The sequence below is a fragment of the Vanellus vanellus genome, assembly GCF_965231255.1.
Source record: "Vanellus vanellus genome assembly, chromosome: Z".
In the NCBI taxonomy this organism is placed as follows: domain Eukaryota; kingdom Metazoa; phylum Chordata; class Aves; order Charadriiformes; family Charadriidae; genus Vanellus; species Vanellus vanellus.
In genome coordinates, this window is record NC_138908.1 from 64638630 (window position 1) to 64664315 (window position 25686).

A 25686-nucleotide genomic window follows, 5' to 3' on the forward strand; every position below is an offset into this window, starting at 1 on the left:
AAAATTAAGTCTTTCATCTAACTACTAAGTTTTTAATTCCACCAAGACAGGAAACTAGCCTATTGCAGTGATCACTTCATACTTCTCAAAAGTCTCACTGGCACAAATTTTCATTCTTTTCTCTAGTATACTGTTAATTCAGCGTGCAGTTTTGTCTTCAGATTTCAGAACAAACAACAAATATTAATTTCTATAATAAAGACATAATCAAAGTGGCATTCCCTCTCTCCAGTTTTTGAACTTCAGTAATTTGAGATACTTCAGAAGGCCTCTTCAGTCATGTACCAAAGAAGAAAGCAAGACTTCATGTGAATAGATACTTTGGATTGTAGCTACCTTTTGTGGGCACAGAGATCTGAACAAAATGTTAATCTTGCTTCTCATAATCTTAATTTGTTAGAGATCCAAAATAATACAGTTAGTCAGCTCGGGCAGACACTGCCACAGAAATAAATTAGCCTGCCTCTTCTTCTATGTACCTCTCTTTGGCTGGATCAGTTGCATAAGCATTTTTATCCCAATTCATGCAGCAAACTAGTCAAGCTGGAGTGCATAAACATTCCTTCCACTAGGGCTGCTTATTCTGAAACCAACATTTGCTTTAAAATATTTAGCTAACACCAGCTTAAGAGCTAAAGTGGAATGCTAGACACTACCAGCTCATACCATGAAGTAACAGAGTTAATAAGCAGAACTAAAAGCAAAACCACCCAACATACCTTTGGAAGCTCTTCAATCTGATTAGCATCTAAATAGAGTTCTTCCAAGGTCTTTTCAAAAGTAAAAATCTCCTTAGGCACCTGTTCCAGGCTGCAGTGAGAATAATCAAGTGTAGTTACTGTTTCTTCCTCTCCACGCAGACAGCGGCATGGCACCAGCCGCACAAACAAATTCCGCTTTGTTGTCATTTTCAGGCACTGTAAAACAGAAATTAGTCCATTTAAAAACCAAGACAATTTCAGAAATACTTATATGAGCAGCTTCTCAAACTTCCCCTGGTTGCTAAATACTTAAGAAAAAGAAAGACGCGTAAACATACATGCATATGTATGTGTGTATACACATATATAAGACAGAGTGGAGAGGGAGAGTTTATTTATTTTTATTTATTTTCTTTTAAATGTGGTTATAACACCTACAGACCCCAGAAGATGAAGTCAAAATTTAGCCTGTAACTTGTCACCTGCTAACACAGCCCTACATTGCAGAGAAGTAAAGAATTTTGAAGCAGCAGTTCTGAAGTGTCAATTGTCTTTTTACAACATAGCTTATCCCTGCCTTTACAAAGATTACTGGGATGATATTTTTGCTTAATACAGTAAAATCCACCCTCTACAGAGCATTAAAATGTAGCCATAGGAAAGCTTTTTTTTTTTTTTTTGCTATGACTAAGATTAAATTTACGTATCTTAATTTCAAATCCCTCATTTTAAGACAGAATGCAACAAAAAGAACCAGTGTGGCTTCTACCAACTGTTCTAGCTAAAGTTTAAAAGGAAATGTTTCCAAGTGCACAGATAAAGGAGTGACTTCTTTTTGCAACTCCATGCAGTTTGGAAAATTCAACACATCTTGCTGTGCACACTGGAACTAAGGAAACTTCACCTTGCTATGGAAATGTATATTTCTTCCTTTAAACTCCATCATGGCTACAACAGTGCCCTCTCCTCTCTGTGGCTTCTGATATTCCTACTTGGCAGGAGACAGCAAACCTAAACGGTGCAAACTGACTAGCTGATTACTGACAGCATACACCAGCCATATTCTGCCTCTCTTCTCCTCAAAAGAGCACAAGTTTAGGTCTCTTTCCTCTAATTAGCAACCAATTTTCACAAAATTCAGAAATAACAATCTTCAAAACATCACCTCAAGTTTCAAGTTTGGCTGAAATCAGATGACAGATTCAACAATTTTTCAGGAAAGACCAACATGAGCAGATGGACAACACGATCATGTAAGCTTCATTTCCTCGGGAAATTGATCTAAAAATATATACTTTTCCAAAACAGCACTGAGTATTTATTTTCTCAATCAAACTTCCAGCACTCCACATTAAAATATGCTTTTTTTAATCTCTTTTTTTTTTTTTTTTAGTTGCAGATATTATACTTCAACTTCTGGATTGGTGACAGGAAACTTTCTTCTCCAAATGCCGAAAAAGTCTTTATGATACATTTAGCAGACTGCACTTTAACTTTCAGACAGCATGTTAGTAATAGAGGGAGAAAATAAAATACCACAGCCACTGTGCTATATGAAGTCACAGGCTGCAAGACCCTTCTTACTAAGACAAGAAAAAAAGTCATGCACTTGGATTTTCCTCTATGAGCAGCTAGTTTGCCAAGTACTTCACTGCATGTTTAATTTATATGACAACAGATTGAGGGGCTGCTGTACTTTAGTGTTCTCACGAAACAGAAGTACAACTTATCACTCAGGCTGGATAAAGTCAAACTCTACACTCATCTATTAAAAGGATGGAAGAATACTCAGTTAGAAAGTGGGATGTCAAGACTTCCTTTTTTAACAATGCTTCGATGTTGCTAGGATTTTGGTACAATGTTGATTATCTACCAGAATACTTAATGCTTCCCATAAAATTCCAGCCATGTTATTGATATAAAATGTGATCTAAAAATAAAAATATTTAACTGTATTGCAATGCAAAGAGTGTAGAGGCTGCAAATTCCACACCGGGGATTTCCACTGAATGGGAAAGTCAGCAGAAGAGACAGTGTAAACTCCTCCTGTTTCTTCCATAGGAAGAGGCTCCAGCATGGCATCCTCCAGCCAGCCACAGCCAGCCAAGGACGCTACTGAAGCTGATGTGCTCACCAGGTCAGAGCTACCCAACCCTTCCCCAAGCCTCAGAGACCGCATGTGAAGACAAGAGGAATTCCATGGCCAACATTTACCAATGAAAAAGCCTGTAACAAAAATAAACATTGTCTCCTTTTGTTATTACTTCAGAGATCTGCAGAAGTGTGGAAAAACACACTACTTAGAAACAGCAGTCTCTTCAACAGGAGCATAAACAGAAGAATATACGCCTTGGAGGACTGGAAGCAGACACTATATGTGTGAGTTGATTACCAGAAACCTGGCAGGGGAAGACATACCTATATCATACCAGCTGCAGCCATAAGTTCACTTTGTACAGTCATTTCGACTTCTGAGAATTATGTTTTGGTTTCCAGAATACAAAGAAGTTCACTATGTGGTTCATATAAATAATGAAGTAAAACACTCTTTTTCATTCAAATCCCTCAAAAAGAATACACATTACACTATTTGCCCCGTTTTTCATTGGCTGTTCTCTTCATACCTAGTCTTACTCACTCAGGTCTCAAAAGTTTCTGAGGCAACAAAACTTCTAAGGCCTAACAATGGAAGACACACATACGTAGTTTTCCTAAGTTATTCCTTTATTTTGTAACAGAGATCTTGAGCTTTTGGGCGGTGGGGAGGAAGGTTTTTTTTTTAAAAGATCATATGCATCCACAGCACTGTAAACACAGATCAGTAAACAAATGCCTGGACACAGGCACAGTGTTGGGTCATATCTCCAGTCAGTTATCATGTCACTTAAAGTACCTAAACCTCACAGCTCACGTCTCAAGCCAAAACAGTCAAACTCAAATTTAAATGTCAAATAAACAGCCCTCTTCCAAAACCAATGATTTAACCAACTTGAGCATACATCTAATTATAACGCTTCAAAATCCAGAATGAACTAAGAAAGCTGCGCTTAACTAAGTGTAGGGAACTACACAATGTGATTTAGTTCATATTTGTCTTAGGTTTGTTCAAATTTTACTTCTACATGTATATGAAGACCTGTTTAGCGCAGGTGTTCTACAACAGAGATGGCAGCCAATACTAGGAAATGGATGTGGCAGAATAGTTGCATCAAGTATTCCACACCACCACTCTTCTGCAAAATATTATACACATCTATATCACGGAATCACAGAATTTTCAGAGTTGGAAGGGACCTCTAGAGATCATCTAGTCCAACTCCCCTGCTAAAGCAGGATTGCCTAGAGCACATTACTCAGGACTGCATCCAGGTGGGTCTTGAAAATCTCCAGAGAAGGGGACTCCACAACCTCCCTGGGCAGCCTGTGCCAGTGCTCTGTCACCCTCACCGTAAAGAAGTTTTTCCGTGTATTTGAACGGAACTTCCTGTGTTCTAACTTGTGCCCATTGCCCCTCGTCCTGTCACTGGGAACCATTGAAAAGAGCCTGGCTCCATCCTCCTTCAACCCACCCTTTAGATACGTGTACGCCATAATAAGGTCTCCCATCAGTCTTCTCTTCTCCAGGCTAAAGAGTCCCAGCTCTCTCAGCCTTTCAATATGTACATATATATTGTACACACAGAGTCAGCACACCCCTCCCTATCTGTCTGTCCATCTATCTTGTGGTCAGTTGCCCAAGCAAAAAAACTGTAATGGAGGAAAGGAAGGATGTACCACAGAAGAGTCACCTGTTACAGTTACCAAAGACAGGAAAATATGATGTTGCACAGAACATGTGCTTTTCTTATATTGCTCAAAATAAGACCTTCTCCATAGATCGTTTGGGCAAATACACAGAAGGTAGAAGGGAACATGAAGTACAGCATTGTTTCCCTTCCCGCAAAACAGGGAAGTCTAGCAAGCAGAAGAACCCTAGTTTCATAACACACCACAACATCAGACCATCTGAAGGCACCAAATCAAACAATGTGAAATTGCTTTGCAGATCTACAACATTATAATGGCTTACTTTTCTCCACCACTTATGAACTCCAAATTTTTAAAAGGCAGATCTACTAAACAACTCAGAGAGGAAAAAAAACCCACAAAGAAAACCCCCTTGTTCCCTGAATGATTAAAATCTTAACACAAGTTTACCTCGTGTTCAGTGTTCACAACCAACAGAGAAAAAAATCAGTATCTTCATGTAGTTTGGGTTTTTTAACTTCTTGAAGGAATAGGAAGGGAAAACTATCGCTCTACAATCAGAAGCTTTTCTTTGTAATCATTAATGGCACAAAAGGTAGAAGGCATAAGGGAGAATTACCTGCTTTCTGTTTGTGAAGACTTAATCTACCACCCAAAAAATTCAGTGTTAAAAAATACCTAGTTTTAATTTATATGTTTGCTAATTATAAGCTAATTTTTTTTTTCTCCATGAACAATTTTTAGCATTTATTTCACTCCTCCTTTTCCAAGTTTGAGGGTCACTACTAAGGATCAGAGACACTAGAGTATCTGCAGTAACCTCAAAAACACGAGTGGTTTAAACTACCTAGATACGTGCATTTCAGTAAGTATCGTATTCACTCATTCATACACATAAACTGTGGCAGTAACAGGACAACAAATTCCACAATAACTACACAAAATGGGACAAAGCAAAATTTTATCTATTGACCTGCCTATATCCTGAAGGTAGCAACGACTATGCAGACAGGTTTACCTCTAGGGGTTCAATGGTCACGAAGGTTAATTATTCTGTGAATCCTCAAATTTGTGAGAACAATTAGGTGTTTTCTGACGTAAGTATGGTAGTGTATGTAAGTATGGTATAATGGTAGTGCTTAACCACTAAGAGAGGGAGATAACACTTCACAACTGAAAGTTGTTTATTTATTATTAAATGTTTATTCATTTAGTGTAACCTATGTCAAAGCTTCATTTATCTTTTCTGCCTATCTATATAATTAGATGGATAGATATCAGTTTATATGGCCTATCCTGTTTGAGATGGTGAATGACTTGGAGCACTTTAAAGTTTCAGAATTGTTAAGCAAGGCCAAACAGAACAATGGCACTTGTTCAAGAAGGCCACAATATCCAATAAAGAAAATGTAAAAAGAAAAACAATCAATCCTTAACTTTTGAAATTGAGGGTTCTCTTTGCTTCCAGATCCATGGCTTCCCCCTCTCCAACTGATCAAACAGCAGACAAAGCATCTACTACCAGTGTCTGATTTAATTACAGCTATCAGCCCTCCACTGTCAGAAGCAGTGGCTACTTTACTGGCTTTTAGCAAGTGTCAACAAGTACAGAATACTGTGTAATTAATCAATATCCAGACAAAAATTATTGGAGAGGCTAGGGCAAAGCAAAGACTATAATTCTATCACATCTACACTGTAACAACTGTGGACTGTATCTATGTAGTGGGTTGACCTTGACTGGCTGCCAGGTACCCATCAAGCCACTCTGTCACTCCTGGTTTCTCTACCTCCTCCCCCCAAGTGGCACAGGGGGACAGAGAATGGGGGTTGTGGTCAGTTCATCACACATTGTCTCTGCTGCTCCTTCATCCTCACAGTATTCCACTCTTCCAGCGTCGGGTCACACCCACAGGAGATAGTCCTCCACGAACTTCTCCAATGTGGGTCCTTTCCATGGGGTGCACTGCTTCGGGTACTGGCTGCTCCAGCATGGGTCCCTCACAGGGTCACAGGTCCTGCCTGCAAACCTGCTTCAGTGCAGGCTCCTCTCCATGGGGCTGCAGGTCCTGCCAGGAGCATGCTCTAGCATGGGCTCTCCACAGGTGTCACAGCCTCCTTCGAGCATCCACCTGCTCCAGCGTGGGGTCCTCCACAGGTGCAGGTGGATACCTGCTCCACCATTAGCCTCCATGGGCTGCAGGGGGACAGCCTGCCTCACCATGGTCTTCACCACGGGCTGCAGTGGAATCTCTCCTCCAGCACCTGGAGCACCTCCTTCTCCTTCTCCTTCTCCTCCTCCTTCTTCACTGACCTTGGTGTCTGCAGGGTTGTTTCTCTCACATATTCTCACTCCTCTCTCCCCACTGCTGTTGCACAGCAGTTTTTTTTACACTTTCTTGAATATGCTATCACAGAGGTGCTACCTGTGTTGCTGACTGACTCAGCTATGGCCAGTGGCAGGTCCATCTTGGAGCCAGCTGGAACTGACTCCATCCAACACAGGGACAGCTTCTGGCATCTTCTCACAGAAACCACACCTGCAGCCCTTCCTGCTACCAAAGCCTTGCCACCTACACCAAATACAATCTATAAATGGTGAAACATTTTTACTGAACAGAATAAAATCACTGGAACCAGAAAAGCCCAGCATCTATTTGAAAGACCATGACCAATGAAAGAAAGCAAGATCAACAACAAACTTGGTTACACACCAAGTATTAACCCAGAAGAGACAGCATCATCCAGTGAAACATCACTCTTTCCTGGAACTCTTTGATTATTCCCTACACACCCCTGTCATCCAAGTACCTGGCAGCCCAACAGCACCTGCAGATCTGCCAGAACCCCATGGGACATTTTTGTTTAACCATGTCTCTACCTATGTTTTGACATCTAAATAATATGCACGGTAATACGTACCTATATAAAAAGGAGAATATAAACTCTGCATTTTCAAGTCACTTTGAATTTTAGAATTGGAATTCAATATACAAGCACCTAAGTTAACAGTCTCAGCTTTGGAAGTCCCTCAGTTTTCAACAAGAGTTACAGGTGCATACTAGTTTCCAGTAGTTGTTGGCGTAGCTAAATGCTTCTCACGGGTTGGTCAATGAAAAAAAAAAAAAACAAAAAAACAACCAAACAAAAAAAAACCACACAAGAACAAACACACCCCATCCCACCCACAAACTAACAAAAACCAAAAACACCCACAAAAGAGGACCAAACTACACAACCCTCCAAGTATCACATTTCTGTGCAAATTGTGAACTCAGGCTTGTTACAAGTAGTATTTAAATTTACAGTAATTTTATTCCTCATCTCTGTTAATTTGCTCTAAAAGCAACAGTTTCACAACTAGTCCCTTAAATTTCCTGTTTGACACTAACAGGATGTGACCGCTTATGCTCTAAGCTGGTGAAAGCGCTTTTCCACCCCCCCCCAAGCCCTTCAAAAGGGTGTTTACCAGTTACATCAGCAGCAGAGCTGAAAATGAAACCAGCTATCAGATGTTTATACAGAAAGGCATGAAGAACTAGGCACAAAAGTATCTGGTCAGGATCTTTTTAGCCCAATCAACTATCTACAAATAAGTTCATAATTACGGAGCTGAGGATATGTAAACATAGGAAAGGGAAAGATTGTTTTGGGGAGCACATAACTTAACGTGCAACCCAACAAATACAAGAAGGCCTATTTGGCCAATTGACAGAAGTCCCGACATACTCCTGCTGAAACAAAGAATTATGAAAAAAAAAAAAAGTTATTAGAATCTTATTTTATCCACTGAAAAAAAAAAACAAAACAAAGCAATTGATGACTACTTCTACATTAAAGAAGCAATAGGAAATGAAGCTTCCTACAGTCTAAATAAAAACATGACCCAGCCTGTCTTTAGAAACGTTAAAGGTTTTTCTCTTCCAAAAGCAGCAACATGCACCACAGAAAATACACAGACACAGGCTATTTGGCTTGTTGATGAAAGATGCTACGCTGTGAAAACTCACAGAACAATTTAAATTAATATCTTCTAGCTAACGGCAGCAGTAGTCCTCACAAATTTGAGGAAACTGTAACATCCTTGACTCTTGCAGTAAAGAGCACAATTACCCTTCATTCTTTAATCTCAGAAATGACTTGGCTGCTTTTGCTCATCAGCAAATCATGTAAATCAGCTGAGGGGAGTGGTGCTAAGGGTTGGTTCAGGCTTCCCCTAAAATCAATCCAGTCCTCTTAGATGGGAATGGTGAGGTCTTAATCTAATAGACAGCAACCAGCACCTTCCAAACCCTAGCTTAGAAGTTTGTTTCTCTGCAATCCTTCTTCTTGTTCTCTTTACGAAATGAAAGTATGGCTCAAACCTGATGGCCAGTGACAAGAAGCTGAAAGATGAAAAGACAGCACATGCTGTGAAGAGACTGCCTCTTTGTAAGTGGCACTGGCATGCTCTGGTTGAGGTGTTGTAGCCCCATTTGATGACAATGCCAAGTTATGGTCTTCTTACCTCTACCTCCCTTTCATCCAAGCTATTTCCTTCTGTCTCTTCTAGGAAAAAAAAAATACTTGCATGACTGGAATGGTTATGTCATTCATTTCACTGAATGGGACTGGCAAACACTCAGGTCAGTACAAACCAATGAACTGCAGTGCTGCTGTCTGGGGGAGAGAACAAGCAGTATGAAATAAAAGGGATTTTGGAACCATTTCACCATTTTAATGTGAAGCTATAGTCTGAGCCTCCCTGCTCCTTATATGAAAACAATGCTCATGGCTGCATGTCCTCATGGAGGCAGGGAGCACCAAAAAATGTATTGTACTTGCTCACATCCAACATTCAGAGCAAAAGAAATAAAAGGCATTACTGATGAAACTACAATGGTGAATGGTAACATCAGGAGGAACATGTTAGTAAATACAGTAAATAATAAACAATTGTTAAACGCAAAAATATGAAGGATGCTTGCTACAGTTTTTAAGAAAATAAAAGGAACAGAGAGGGCAGAAATCAGTTTGCTTTTACTGATTCAACATCTGGTTAAAGCAAAACCAGTGATACTGTACTCCTAGTTTGGTGAAAGACAAAACTCAAAGTTTCTCTTGGGGTTAACTACTTATCATGCTCCCAATGCCTATTTAAAAAAAAAAAAAAAACAAAAAACAAAAACAACACACAAACAAACAAAAAAATTCACAAAAAAACCCCACACAGAAACAGAAACACACACCCACCTCAAAGGGCCTGGGCAGCAAGATAATTTCAGGTAATTCCCAAAAGATCAATGCTAGGTGTGAATTTTGGAGACATTTGCTTAAATTACCTGTTTCTTGTATTAAATGAAGTAAATTTAACCAGATTTCAACTTACTATTTCTGTTTGATTTTGTTTTAAAATATTCAGAAATCCTTTAAACAGTTAAGATCTGAAGTTCCTGATTAAACAATTTATAAAACCTCTTTATTTACTTACAATAGTGTTGATGGTACCAATAACGTTTTCTTGGGTCAACAACTGCATTCTCCTGCTTTATCGAAACTAGAGAGTATCTACCCAGGTATTTGTTGCAACGGTTATTTTCCAGTGCAGATATTTATGTAAATTGACTATGCTAAAACAAACCTGAAGAGTTATTATGACAAGTAAAACCCACTGCAAGTATATAAACAGAAATCTTTGGAATGTTTATTTCTATTCACTTCTGTAACTGTTGGAATAGTTATTTCTATTCATTTCTGTAACTGTAAAAAAGCAGCAATACAACAAAGCAGACAGTACTTGGCCTTATCATGCCAAAAGCTTAACAACGACAAGAGATCGACTTTGTGAAAACAAAACAACAAAAATTATTTTTAAACTGAGAAAATAAGCAAAAAAACTCTTGGCAAATACCTACATAATAAAATATTCTACTTCAAGTACAGCATTTAACTGAAATGTAGTAATATTCCATATTCTTATAATCCTAGACCAAGGCATCAGTAAGGCACAGGTATATGAGTACAGATCTGTAATTTAAGGCAAGACCCATTACAGGAATACCCTTAGCAAAAAAAGAGGATGACAAAAATTATAGACTAAGTTTATATTAAAAAAATACATATTTAAAAATGTTCAGATACCCAAGCAATTGTAATTTTGGCTTTTTTTAAACATTTATATTGATTTTTCATATTAACACTACATAATAACTACACAATAACACACACCCACACCATGTCACCACACAACCGCAGCCAGCCCCAGTAGTTGCAACTTAGTCCTCACACATTTCCTCTGTGCTCTTTTTCCGAGGCAGCCCTAGAAACTAAGTTCCATCTGGACAGCCAAACTATCCAAGTAAGTGCCATTATAACATTCCATCTGAAGAATGGTCTCTAATTGTATATCATTAACAATGCTGCTGAGATTAGCAATAGATCTGAGCGTCATTTATGATGTTCAACTTGATTGCATATTCTTTGAGTAAGTATTGGTAGTGTTACTAAGAAAGCATTAAGAGGAATAAATTGATTTTAAAAACCGCTGTGCTTGAATCTCACTCATTTCTCCTTCCCAAAACAAAAAAGCCATAGAAATTCAAGAATACCTATTATGCAAAACTGAAGTTTGAAGGAAACTGTAGGAGCCCCTCAAACCATCATGGAATATTCAAAAAACTGAGCTTTTTTTAACAGCCACAACGTTGGTATTTCAGAATTTCAACACTGATGTTTTCAAGTGACTAAAGAATTCCTTTACATTATCCAGCTGACATGTTTGGGGTTTTGCGTTTGTCACATTCAAGTTAACACATAGCTGGGAACATGAAATATTTATCCCAATAGGATACTAAAGTGAACTCCATCCCTCACTAGCCACCATATCCCCCCCACCTTTAAAAAAAAAAAAAGGGCAAAACAAAAAACAAACAAACAAAAAAACTTGCAGTAGAAATAATCACAGCTAATGTACAGCCAGTAATCACAGCTATTCGGTACAGCTAGCTGTACCAAGCTACTTCAGAACTGCTTTGCTTTTGGAATCCACTAATTTCTATATTACATAACTCCGCTTTCTTTCATTGTTGCTGTGAAAAAAGATCCATGGAAACAAGCAGGACAAGTTCCTGACTTTCTATACAAAGAAAACAATGAAAATTAAATACACAGAGCAACCAGACTAAGAGATGGTAAGCTTCTGAAGAGGTATAAAACCATATTAAACCGCTTATGCTTCGGGTTTAGTCCTTTAAGGGATTACGTCTGGATCTATGGTATGAGTAAATGCTGTGTATCACATACTGTCAACATCTATTCAAGCAGAAAGGACAAGATACTGTCTTAATTCCTTTAGCTGTAACAACATAGTCAAATGAGATGAACCAGCATAGGGGAACGGAAGGGAAGAGGCAATGCTAGTCATCTGCCCATAGGAACCAATAAACCTTACAGAGCAGTAAGGACAACTGAAGCAGTGCAGCAACAGCAGTTTCTCAGCTCAGCAGAGAATGCCAAAGCACACAAAGCCTACAGCCTTGTAGACTACACAAAAGGCTGGAAAAAGTGAGCATGTGCACATGCTTCTATCTTCTTAAGTATGTGCTGTTTGTAGCAATGCCAGATAAAATATGCGGAAGATTTTGTATGTTTTAAATTGATATTTTATAGTAAGCCTCAAAATTCCAGTCACTGAAGTGTCAATATTTATTAGCTTTTCCACAATCTGAGCAGCACTATTAATAAAATCAGAGTAGATGGAAGCTGCCATCACATGTTGGGGGTTTGTTTCACGGGGGAAGGGCGGAGGGGGGTTTAGCAATAACAGCTCCTTCACAGAAATTCATAGAGAAATTCTGAAAACAAAATATTCTATTGGGCATTCTTTTTATCCATGAGAAATACTTGCCTCTAGAAATCCTTACAATATGAGGCAAAAGCAACTTAGTGCCATCTGCACTGGCATCATTTAATAAAGAAAAAAGCTGATTCTGAACTCATTTTGCTTTTCCATAGAGCTTTGAACAGAAAATTGAACTTTATTTGGCTTCTTAATACTTTTCATGTCCTTCAGTATGCTCTTTAGCTAAAGAATGTTAATACACCAATAACAGAAATTACATGATGCCATGCTTGCATAGGCTTTACATCAGCAAACCAGAAAGGACAGAAAGAGGCCACACAAGCATTCAAAGCATTTTTTCAGGCATCTTTTATCCAAGTTTTTTTAAAAATATGCTTATCTTACCTAAGAACTAAAAAATAAAATTGCTTAAAAAAGCAGTATAAAGTGCTAAAGCCACACAGGCTAAAACATTTACTAATAGACATTGAGCTTTAAAACAGAAATATTTTCCTGCAACTTAGTTTCCCATATACCCCCCATTCTATATATGCACACAATTACATATAAATACGTATCATTCACTTGGCACTTCAACAGATATTTATAACTAAAAGTTTTCCTTCAGAACAACATGAGAGATGATGCAGAGTAAAATTCAAGTGCTATGGAAGTGATTATTACCACATATGAATAAAGAAGAGGATTTCTATTTTAATATATTGTGCAGTTGGTTCAGACGTACTTACCACTGTGTAACTTTTTTCTCCCTGCTGCTTCTTCCCTGAGCTTTCAAAGCCAACATTCTGTTTAAGACAAAGGTACAAAAATTTTAGTCAACCCTATCCCTACTAAATAAGAACAAACTGATATTTTATTGTATTGGATATTTGTTTTGCTTTCAGAATTTTGGTTTTGTTTTTCAAAAAGGAAAGTTGCACATGTGTGTGAAGAGCAGCTTTAAGATTTCAGAGGACTTGAAAGACTTTCAAGACAGTAAAAATTACATATAGACTTTGAGGATAGACTATTTTGTTTAACACAGTAAAAAACATTGTTTTTAATCCTACTTTGATTTTATAGCATTCTGCCTACCAAGTTGTTTCATTTCTACTCCATTTTAATTGCTGTAATAAATTATTAAATTTCTTATATTAGACATCTCTTGCACACAATTCTAAAGAAAGTTAAGAAAAAATAAATCAGAAATTAACAACATAAGAGCACACTTCTGTATCATTAACTAAGAATTTTTTTAGGAAGTTGCAACACAATAAGGCATATCAGATAATGACGCTATCTTCACTGAAGTAGAACAATTATAAACAAACAAAAACATTCAACACATTCAACTAACACATTCAAAATTGGTGGCTGGACCTATAGAAAGGGTAAATTTTGCTTCCAACTAAGAAAGAAGTAGAACATATCTTCAGAGGGATTAAATGTCACTACAGTCAGCCAGATCATCTAACTAAGCATGAACAGGCTTGCACAGGCTGGAGAGGTGGGCTTGGGTAAACCTCATGAAATTCAACAAGGCCAAGTGCAAGGCCCTGCACATGGGTCACAGCAATTCCCAACCACAAATACAGGCTGGGCAGAGAGTCAACTGAGAACAGCCCTGAGGAGAAAGACTTGGGGGTATTGGATGATGAGAAGCTCAACAGGAGCCAGCAATGTGCGCTCGCAGCCCAGAAAGCCAACTGCATCCTGGGCTGCATCAAAAGAAGCGTGTCCAGCAGGTCAAAGAAGGTGATTCTGCCCCTCTACTCTGCTTTAGTGAGACCCCACCTGGAGTACTGCATCCAGCTCTGGGGCCCCCAACATAAGAAGGACATGGACCTGTTGGAGTGAGTCCAGAGGAGGGCCGTGAAGATGATCAGGGCCTGGAGCAGCTCTGCTGTGAAGGCAGGCTGAGAGAGTTGGGGTTGTTCAGCCTGGAGAAGAGAAGGCTCAAGGGAGACCTTATAGCAGCCTTCCAGTACCTAAAGGGGGCCTACAGGAAAGGTGGAAATGTACTGTTTTATCAGGCAGTGTAGTGATGGGACAAGGGGTAATGGTTTTAAATGGTAAGAGGGTAGACTTGGATTATATATTAGGAAGAAATTCTTTACTGTGAGGGTCATGAGACACTGGAACAGGTTGCCCAGAGAGGCTGTGGATGCCCCATCCCTGGAGGTGTTCAAGGCCAGGCTGGATGGGGTTTTGAGGAAGCTGGTCTAGTGGGAGGTGTTCCTACCCATGCCAGGAAGGTTGGAACTAGATGATCTTTAAGGTCCCTTCCAACCCAAACCACTCTATGTTTCTATGAGGTCATGTAGAAAAGTTAACTAGCTGAATCAGGCAGAGTACAATCTGTCAAATTTGTAGTACCTAGAAAAAAAAATGTACATCGTGGGAAGCACAGGTAGCAGCTTCATTCGAAGGATTTACCTATAAATTGAACTATATTTTGTTTCTTTCCAATAAAAAGCAGAATCAGCCCATCATAAAATCATCATAAATATGTCCTCAAAAAAAAATCCTAAAACAGATTTAAAAATAAGAAAATTGTTCTAGGAGGAATGAGAATTCCTTGGTTTGGGGCAAGAAGCAAGCAGCAGTACAATCACAGAACAATGAACTCCTTAGGAAGTCAGGATTTTCACAGCAGGATTGGGCTATAACCAACTTTCACGTTACATGTCCTTGTTCCTCATTCAAGAGTCACTGATGCCAGCTTCTGCATTTGTACCAAATGGACTCCAATGCACTCTACTGCATAAATCCACTAATTTATTCTCAGTAGAAGGACAACCAGGACATGCAAATATCAAGGGGAAAAAGTAATACAGGTAAAAGTAATACTAAAGCATCAAATCTTTCAAGTTTCTTGCTGAAAAAAAATACTCTGTCAGTTTAGCCAGCCTCAGAAATACAGAGGAGCAGCACTGAAGACAATTAAAAAGATCAAGAAAGACAGCAAGGAACAAACTGGATTCTGAAACCCAAGGTCTTAGTAGAGAGTCTGTCAAACTAGCATGGCTGCATGCTTCTTTCCTTTCCCATAGTGCTTTGCTCTTACTGAAAAACTAGTTAATCTTTACAAAAGCTATTCACAGGCACTGTACACAAGCTCCCAAACAGAAGAAATGCAAGTCTGCAATAGCTCTGCTAGGACAAGCAGAATTAATCCAGAGAATACAACAGTGCAGGGCTGGATTTGACAGCGGGACAGTCAGGTGATTATGCCTCTGGAAAGAAAAAGGCATACGGTCAAGACTTAGCAGGCAGGGCATTCAGTCCAGAGAAATGATCAAAGAAATAGCTAACTGCATCATCACAAAAACAAAAACAAAGGGATTACTCTTGCACCATTTCCTGACACCTGTTAGGCTGCCTCTGCTGAAATACCCAGAAGAATAAAATCCAGTGGTAGGGAGCCATTACCAAATCATGAACTGTTTGCAGACTTCCAAACCAAGCACGAGGAACTCTTCTGATCCCAACCATCCAGTGCAGATAATACAGCAAGTGGGATGCGTGTGCATGGGGGGAGGAATTCACACCACCACCTGATTATTTCAGGTCATTCTGCTTTAGAGGTTTAAGCAGCTGTGCACTGAACAAAAGACAGCAGTTACAGAATCAGACAAGAACAATGAACTCACTACAACTAATGTTACCTTAACTGCACTTGAAACTGTGACATTGAGTCAGATAACCTTAAGCCAGTATCAGAAGAGAACAGCTAAGAGCATGCTGTAGCTACAGCTGTCAGCACTGATGAGTCTTCAGTTGCAGAAACCTTCCCGGCTTCCACACATTCACATCACCAGGTCCAGTTTTCAGGAAAGCACAATAATCTCCCAAAGACAACAGGATATTTGGAAGAGCCCAAGGTAACGATGCACCTGGATCTCAACTAGTTCAGATCACCACTTTCCTGTTTTGCAGAAATGGTAACAGGTGCTTTGGATGACTAGTGATAAATTACCCTCACGGTAAAAATACCTAATGAAATCTTATTTAACCCCTACGCTAGCACATGATATCAAACACAGCAGACTGAGTCTCAGTATGTGTCAAGTTCCTCCAATCAAGGAAGTGCAGCAGAAGAGCCCTAGAACTTGGCTTAAAGCATGGGGAGAGTACTTGGGGGAAATTACCATATGTGGTCATCCTGCTCTTACTCTTCCTTGGGTAGAACCCAACTGCTGCTAGAAAATTCTTGCCAGATGGACTGCTGGTCTGCACCAGTGCAGCCTGCAACTGACTCCATAAACATCTTTCTTACTGTAATTTTCACACAAATACATTTCACCTCAAATCCTTGTCATTCTTTCAGTTGCTTACTGGAGGCCTTTGAACAGATATTGATGCACCCAGAATACTACTGGCAAACTTTCACACAACAGATCAGGAAACAGGGTTATACTTCAGCACACTCAATGACAATGAATAACCCCCAAACAGTTTTTACTTTCTCCAGTCTGTTTAAAAAAAAAAAAGAAAGGAATAAAAAAAAAAAGAGGGTGGGGAAACCACAACATGCTCCTCATTTAAGTAAGGGTTGGAAATAAGTATTTTAAAACTTGCTTGCTTCAGAGACAGTTCGGGCAGCCTTTGGTCCATGACAGCTATCCTCCATTTTAAATAGTGAAAACAGTAACAACAGTGAATTATTTCTTTAAATAATTCCCGGATAGTATTGCAGAAGCAGATTATCTACGCTTGCCCTTTAAACATCCATTCGCATTCGGTGAGAATACACATTTAGCTAAAAAGATTTTAGATTGATAAAGATTATCCATAGCAGAGACACATTAAGCAGACAAGAGATCCCATACTGAAGCATTAAAATCCATCTTGCAAACCAAGAACAGTTTCAGAGCAATGAGATTAGTTGTATCTTTTTCATTTTGGAACAGGGACCAGGAAGATGAGAGGTTCTGAAGCAGACCTAGGAAGTGCACTGTATGCACAATTGGTATCACCATCCTCAATGAAGCAGGTTTTAGCTGCACATGGATACTTAATAAAAATATTCTGGTTATAGGTATCAGGGGAGTATACCCAGATGCACATAATCATTTAATACACAATAACAATAAACAAGTTTTACTGTCAGTGGTTACTGGCAAGATTCTTATTCAATAACAACCTGCTACATAGGTGAGAAATGCATGCCTTACATGAGTTAGATTTAAAAAAAGAATAACATATGATCTTGATTGAGGAAATAAAAGATAAACACAGCTGGCAAAATATTTATCTCTAGATAGCATACCTTTTGAAATCAAACAGACATTTTGCACAAAGTAGGAAGGTCTGTAGACCACAGACAGTTTAGTTAATTCCCACGCTGGGAAACAGGGAGGGGCAAGAGGGGATGACCAGGGAGTCACAAAGGATTCAGACACCATTCTCAAGAAAGACTGTATCCTGTTTTTCCTGGAAGCAGATGCTGTCACCATGTCTCACCATTTCTCGTTACTTCAGCGCCTGAACCAAAGCCAGACATTTAGAGTGAAGCAAAGAAACAATCCTGCTGCATGGACTGTCTCACTGACGAAAACATGACAAGCTTCAGGAGCAGCACTATCTTTCCACTGGCTTTGGGTGGAGGAATCTAAGATGTTAATTATGATACATTACCTTAAGCGGCATGAGACTGACCTACTTGAGGATTTGTTACCTCCTAGTACCAATGCTGTCACAGCTGTTGACAACCAGAATCCTTACACACAGGAAGAGGACAGCTGATGGTGCATTCTCAGTGAGCACACCAAGATTCACATTTGCTTCCAGCATCCCCCAAAATAACCTGAGTTTGGCAACAGTGTTGGTATACTGCAGGGGACACGCAGCTGAGAAGTGTTCTGCCAAGGGATACGGGTATGATTATCAACAACAATGGAATGGAAAAGGCACTGTTGCAGGTCCCTGACTGGCTAACTTGCTATACAGATTGTATTTTAATATTAAGAGTTTCATTGTTTTGCCGGAGTATCTACAGTTCTATTAGAGATATTTCTAATTATCTTAAAACTGAACAAAATGCCTAGAGGCTAGCAAAATTAAACTTTGTTCATTAGTTACAGTACACTTTTGGACAAGACAGTTAAGGAAACACATTCATACCTACACACAGATAAATCAGATCTGCTGAATTTTGTTGTTGATTTCTTTCGCTTGGGGAATCTAGTCAAAGAAGGGTCTCCAAGGCATAAACTAAGATTGCAAATTTGACCTCAGTTTTTTTAAAGAAACTATTTCCAAATTATTTCTCTCATTTGTGTGGCTATAGCTGCAAAACTCTGTGTGAGTGTTCTGAGCGCAAAGAATATTTTTTCAACAAAATAAACATACCTCAATTAAAAAAACTGCCTGGGGTTCAAAAATCCCCCCTTATAGTAGTGCAATTAATGCAGAAATGACCAATATGGCTGAGTTTGATCTCACCAGTGAAAAACTACTATAAAGCTCATGCACTAAATGGGAGGAGTTTCTCAACTTCTAAACCTGCGAAGAATCATATATGAATCAAGATATCTGTTTCTCAAAGCATAAGCCCCAGCGTGAATGCTCTGAAAAGTTCTTCAACAATAAGAATGAAATATAACATTGTTATTAAGCATAAACAATTATATCTATAACACCATCAGAAGGCCTAGCTGTTGTTGGTAAGTAATCACGCAACTTTTAATTAGTCTTAAACCCAATATTCCCCTAAAAGCAGCAAGATACAGCACTATTTTCTACTGTTTGCCCAAGTAATTAGAATTGCAGAATGATGGAGGTTGGAAAAGACCTCTCCAGGTTCAACCCACCAACAACACTACCACAGTAGGGCCAACCTCAACATGAGGTCCAACAAAGTCAAAAGCTGCTTTTGAGTTAAGGTCAGTGTCAGTACGTACAAAAGCAAGGTCAGTTGGCTTATTTTGAAACATTTCCAGGGGAGAAAGTTGAGATTTAGTGCTTTTCATGAACCACAGAGATACATGCTTCTATGCCTCCACTTTAGTGAAATCATCTCGTCCATGTAATTGCTATTTGAGATACTCTTTTTCCAAGTCTTACTAAAGCAGCTAATAATCACACATTGATTCAATCATTCATGAATTCATTATATACAACACTTCATCTCACAGTAATTCCAGTAACCTTTCCTAACATGAAAATAAAAGTATCAAGAAAATCCCTTTATAGAACCAAGATGGCTTGTATCAATGGACAGAAACGAAGCTAGAGAAATCACTATTTAAGTGGAAAATATTTCTACTTTTCAGGAGGTAACAAATATAATCACCAAAGCAGATCCAGTGTTTACAGACTTACAAATTGTTAATATCTATAAACCAAGGTTGCTTTGCAGAACAGTAAATGTGAGGAGGTTTAAATTGTTACTATATACTGTTGCCACTGCTTGAGGCTTTACTAATGTTTACTGGCTGTGTTACTGTGATGACATTGCATTAGCTCAAACAACCAGAGACCAAGCCAGGAATGGAAAAGTAGAAAACAGAGACATGACACTGGTTTTATACTCCAAACTTAATGCTAAAAATTAAGAATTTTAGAAAGGCTTTAAAACCAAGCACTTGAAATATTAATACAACTGGCATCCTTAAACACTGCATTCATTTAGTATAGGCTTTCTTTTACTCAAAACAGGTTTAGTGATCTATTTTCACATCAGTTTGTTTCTTGTCTCTGAAGTACACAATACAGCAGTACCTGAACTTCAAAAAACAAGAAATAAACCACGCATAACAGTAAACTACCTGAGATCTTCGATCAAGGAGACACGGCTTCCTGGACCACTTACCTTGACCTCACAGATCATGCTTAGGAACCACTAAACCAGCAGGTCTCAGAAGAGCAACAGTGTGCATCCCATGCACTGTCACAATTCTTTACTGAGCTACTTTTCTCTAAGTGACATTTATGCTAACTCACTGACTAGAAGTGAGTAGCTGTGCCAAGCTACCTACCAAGGCCTAGTTAAGCCTGAGGAAGCTTTGTCGTTAGTGGTAACACAAAGAATCCAACTTGAGTCAATCTAGGAATTAAAAAGAAAAAGCAAAAAAGCCCCACTCTTTGTAAGTTATGACAGCTCTCACCCAAGCTTCATCCATTTCAAAGATTTCCACAGTTGCTACAGGATTGACAACAGCTTTAGAGAGGACTGGACATACCTACGTCACGTATGGCAGCCAATTAGCACCACAAACAACGTGACATGAGCACTTGGGATAAAAAGAGAGGTTGCAAATCCATGAGAAAGCAATTTAGATCTGGTGCCCTCACCCTTTGCTCCTATGCGACCCCATTCCTTTTCACCCTTTTTTCCCCTTCCATTCTTAAGGAGTTTCCCATTAGCACATAGATCATAGACAGCAACATCTCCAAATGGTCTGAGCTCTTTCAGGTCTATTATTGTTAGCCACAGCAAATGTGCTCAGACCTCAGCCGTCTTTCACAGCAGCACAAGAGAGACTAGACTGATGATGGGAAAGAAGAAGAATGTGGAAAATTTGGGAAACAAATGACTAAGAATAAGAATACTTGAGAAACATAATATACCAATTTAATCAGTAGTAAGTTTTGTAATTAAAAACATGAAACTGAGTCATACACACACCCCAAACTACATCAGAATGTATACCACCATTTTTATAAAGGACACATTTGATCTAAACAAAATAGGTGGTTAATTTGTATGATGCTATTATCATGACCCTCATCTCTTTTTTCCCTACTGCCATTCATCACATAAGCCCTTTTCCCTCCTCTACTCCTTCACACCCACATCTTTTATTAGATATTGAAATACTTTAAGGAGGGACATATCTAATTTTATTTGCACAGTACTTAAGAAATATGGCACCATGTCTTACAGGGACCATGGGCGTGTATAAAATGCTGGTGGCACCCAACACCCACACTTCCCTGAGCAAGAAGTGATTGGCTAAATATTGCATTAAGTAGATGCTGACTCACTAACACAGATAACCTGTTAACTACTTAGTATGAGGAAGATAGAAGTGATCTAGATACTAAAGTGAGTATGACTGCCAAGCACGAGTGAACGAGAAAGCACAGGGAATAAGAACCTTTGGCAAAGACTCTGGGCACACTATTTAATTGTATACTGAATTTTCCACTAGCAACTTGTGAAACTTAAATCAAACAAGTCCCAGAATGAGTCATCCATCTAAATGACTCCAACATTGTCACAGAGTGTGCACTCCTGTCCTAAAACATGAATGACCTGACATTCAAGTCCTCTTGGACAACATTTAAGTACAGGTTTCCAACACACCAGATGAACAATCTATTACTTATACCCCATTAATAAGAACACTAAAGGTGGTAAATTTCTCTCCATTTGAAACCTACGCAGGCAGATGTGCTCTCAATATACCTACTGTATGAGGCAGACACTTAGTCACTTATGCCACAGCTGATGCACAAAGTTGGATCCTAGAGCCGTTTCAGATTATTAAAATACAAAGGCTGTGGATATATGCTGTAGCACAAACCTAGGCATAGAATTCAGACTGCAAATTTTACAGATTCTGCGAATGTTTGTGGCACTCTAAATGCATGAATTTGTCTTGTGCCTGTGGCCTTTTATTGCCACTGGCTAGTTCTGCAACACTGTTTGAGCTAACCAGCTGAGGCTTTATATTTGAATTTATCAAATTATGCATAAAATACTAAACTGTTAGAACCAATAACCAAATAGCAAAAACTGTCTGAAATGGGTTAGAAAATAGGTAGTAGGAACTTGATTAAGGTTTTACATTTCCCATATTTCAGAAACACAATTTTATAGCATAGCGGAGATTTCAAATTAAAATTGTTTTAATACCCGAAAGTAACAGTTGCTATAATTGTATACTTATAGATATCGCTCTACCAGCCAAGTCATTGTTAGAGTATGTAAATTCCTGAGTTCCATTTCCTTCCAGGGCAGAGGTGAGCAGTGCTAGTTGAGCAACGCTTGAATCTATTTTTAGAGGTCATTTTCCCCCCACATGTGTACAGGCATAACTTTCCAACTAACAATTACTACTAGGAACCTTTTACTTCCTTCTCCATTTATTTTGTTCCTCACTGCTCTACAAAGTTGAATTAGGAAACATCACTGACCAGTTTGATTATAGATACAATTAGCAATCTCAGAACTTGCTTGTGAAATTGCTAAACATTCATAGCTATGAATGAAATTAACCTGAGCTGCACTCTTAACATAGGAAGTAATGGAAATATACTAGGGTATGATAGTTTGTTTGACTGGGTTTAAAGAAAAAAAGAACTGTCAGATACTTTTTACAGTTTCAACTGCCAGTTATTGTGCACAGTAATTCACTGTCGTAACAGTATATCCTTAACTCACGCCCTGTGCACATTATGAAGATGAATTCTTGAACATCAATGTTCTCTATAAACAATAACAAAGGAAGGCACCAGTAGGAATAATACACTTCTGTATTCAAAACAGGAATTAGATAGTGGAGCAGGAACAAAGCAGAATCACAAAGATATGAATTTTTAAAAATGCGCTGATTTGTTGTAAGGATATACTCTCAAGGCAAGTGTCCGGTATTAAAACTTTTTAGTAAGATGTGAACAACTGAACAAGTGCCTTACTGGAAGTTGAAGCTTCCTGTTTGAATCAATATTAAATTCATAACTAACCACAATAGCTACTGATTGTAACTAAACATACACAACGTCCAACCAAAGCGTATTTTTACCCTATTACACTTCACACAGGCATGTACCATCTGCCACCGAGGCATGATCCATTTCTCCATGACATTATCACATTACTCTTGAAAAGACTAATGCTGCTGCTTAATCTCATGGTTTGAGCCAATTTCTACACACTAAGCCTTGGTTTGCTGTCAGATCTCCTCACTACTTGTCTGAGAATCAATGATGAAGGTGCAGATTGTCACTTTTTACCACATAATTTAAAGTACCCAAACCCCTGTTGCAAGCTAATTTACATTCTGCAAATACTGTTCTAGAAGTGATTTGTTTTACAGATGAAATGAGGCTATAAAATCCCCCTGGTTTTTTTACTACCTAACAGGATAATAATCCTCTTCTAACACACAAAAACTATCCAGGACCACAAGCTACCTGAGCTAAAAGGTAAACAGTCCATTAAAGCAATAAAGATTTTTATCATTTGCAGTCACAGAACTGTAAGGTAATTAATCCCCAGTTCACAAGAAAAATTGAGGAAATTAATATACTGAACTCAACTGATTGGAAAATAGTCCTAGTTTTTTCTGTCTTAAAAAAACAAACAAACCACAAACCAAAACCTTCTGCAGATTGAACTTGAAGTAACCAATGCAGAGACAGCTTCTGAACCTGAAAAAAACAAGAATACAATAATAATTTAAAACCCTGGGTAGAAGATGGCAGTGTCTGGAGAAGAACAGGATATGAGTTTGCTGTGTTCCATCTGATAATGAGCTTATACTGAAGGTTGTTTTGCCTCAATTCTTAAGGCTTTTTATTAAACTTAATCTAAACTAACACAGCATAAGCGTAACATTCAGAAACTGCTGTTTGTGCATATTCAGCAAATCACCAGTAGGTTTCTCCTCATTCCCAATTTCTCATTTTTTTGAAGCGTCATCTTGGAGAAACACATTGCCTGGAGGAACGTGCCCTTCACATATTGATACAAGTGCTACCAAACTGCATGCCCTAAAATGCATTTTGAAGATTATATTCATGCATCTTCCAAAATCCTTTTTACTGCAGTTGCCCATTCCAGTTCACAGTATCTTGCTGTAATATGTGAAATGCATTATGAGATCTGATAGCCAAACAATGGAGGTTTGGGGGTTTTTTTGATACAGCTCCATTCTCACTTCTGAGTGACGAAAGAAACAATCAGCTGTGAGCTCTAAAAACAACCTGACATCTGTTCAATCAAATCTAAAAATCAATTCCTCTGGATGTTCCAGATCTTCCCCAACAAGCCAACATAAGACCTGGACAAAACAATTAAGTCTGTATTTAAAGCTTTCATAGCAATAAAGCAAATTACTTCTTTACCTGCAGAATACTGAGTTCTAAAATCTTAGAGAGAAAAACTGACACTTATTAAACTGCATTAGATGACATCTCTATGCAACAGACACTGCAACTAAAAAAAAAAAATTAACCTTTTCCAACAGGTTGATTTTTAACATGTCAGTCACTGTTGTTAACAGCTGAAAAAGCACTAAAATTTTTTTCGAGTACAGAAAAATCTCAGTATTAAAGATCAGTGTTGAGATTAATGGACTAATTCCATTCTAGATACCAGCTTTTATTTTAATGCCATTAAGGGATCAGAACTGAGACAGACAGATAAGGTCATGGATAAAATCACTCAACAGTTTCAATGCATGTGCTCTGTGACAATGCACGTAGTCCAGTTTTCCCGTAGAACTATACAAAATCTAGAAAATAACATATTTGAAGTTAACAGTTGTCTGGTGATCATGCCAACAAGAGCCTGGGCTGAGAATAAATGCTAACAGCATGATTTATAAAAATAGAGACCAGAAGGAGCGCTAGCAGTTAGATAGCAGTAGTGCTATTTAGCACCCCAGTTAAAAAGAAACATTCTCAACAGCTTCAATTAGACCTGGCAGCCAGTATCTAAACCCAAAATAGCAAACACTGAGACAGAGTTTAACCAATTTATCTAACACCCACCAGTTTAAAACTAATGAGTCCTAAACTTAAATCTTGCTAGATGTAAAAATGCCTGGGTAATCGCTCTCTAAAGAAACCACACCTCTATCTCAAATCAGTTATTGTTTGCTTTAAATGCACATATAAAGAAAACTATAGCTGGAGTGCTTCAAAACGAGCGAAATTCTAAAGTGAAGCTTCTGCTCCTAGTCAAAATTTTCTGTCTTAAAAGAGGGATGGGAATAAAAAGGAAAATAAGGAAATCCATATAAAAAAAGGGAAAAAAAAAAAAACTTGGTTGGGTTGCTAATGTCTCCTATCAGTCCAAGGTTTCTCAGAGACCTGGTACTGCTCTACAGGTGATCCTTCCAATGAAGTAGTCCTCAATAAAGGTACGAGCCCCTAAAGAGCCATCTCTTCTACCTACTCATCCATTCCATAGTGATTTTTTTGTGCTGTTGGTTAGTCCATTCCTCTGCACTCTTCTGCTTCTTAGTCTTTTTCGGTGTGTTCTTTCCCACACCAAGTTGCTTTGCCCACCTTTCTAACACTACAGTAACCCTGACACTATTCCATCTCACAGGAAAGCTCCAGATGATAAGCACCTCTGGGGATTGCCGAATTAAGTTCAATGCATATAAAACCAGAATCTCAACCACCAACAACTGTTCTTATCGCACGCTTTGATTACTTCTGTGGAAGTCACCAGTATCC

The 25686-nt window shown here is 38.6% G+C and overlaps 1 protein-coding gene across 1 annotated transcript in view; it reads right to left on the minus strand.

Annotated features, from left to right (window-relative positions):
• Nucleotides 1-25686, minus strand: part of ERBIN (erbb2 interacting protein) — a 123253-nt gene that overhangs the window by 69104 nt on the left and 28463 nt on the right. The window contains exons 2-3 of the mRNA XM_082497392.1: nt 13017-13073; nt 720-917 (exon numbers count right to left, since the gene is read on the minus strand). Of these exons, the coding sequence (XP_082353518.1) occupies nt 720-908 (189 nt within the window). The 5' untranslated portion in view covers nt 909-917; nt 13017-13073. The remainder of the gene's footprint in view (nt 1-719; nt 918-13016; nt 13074-25686) is intronic.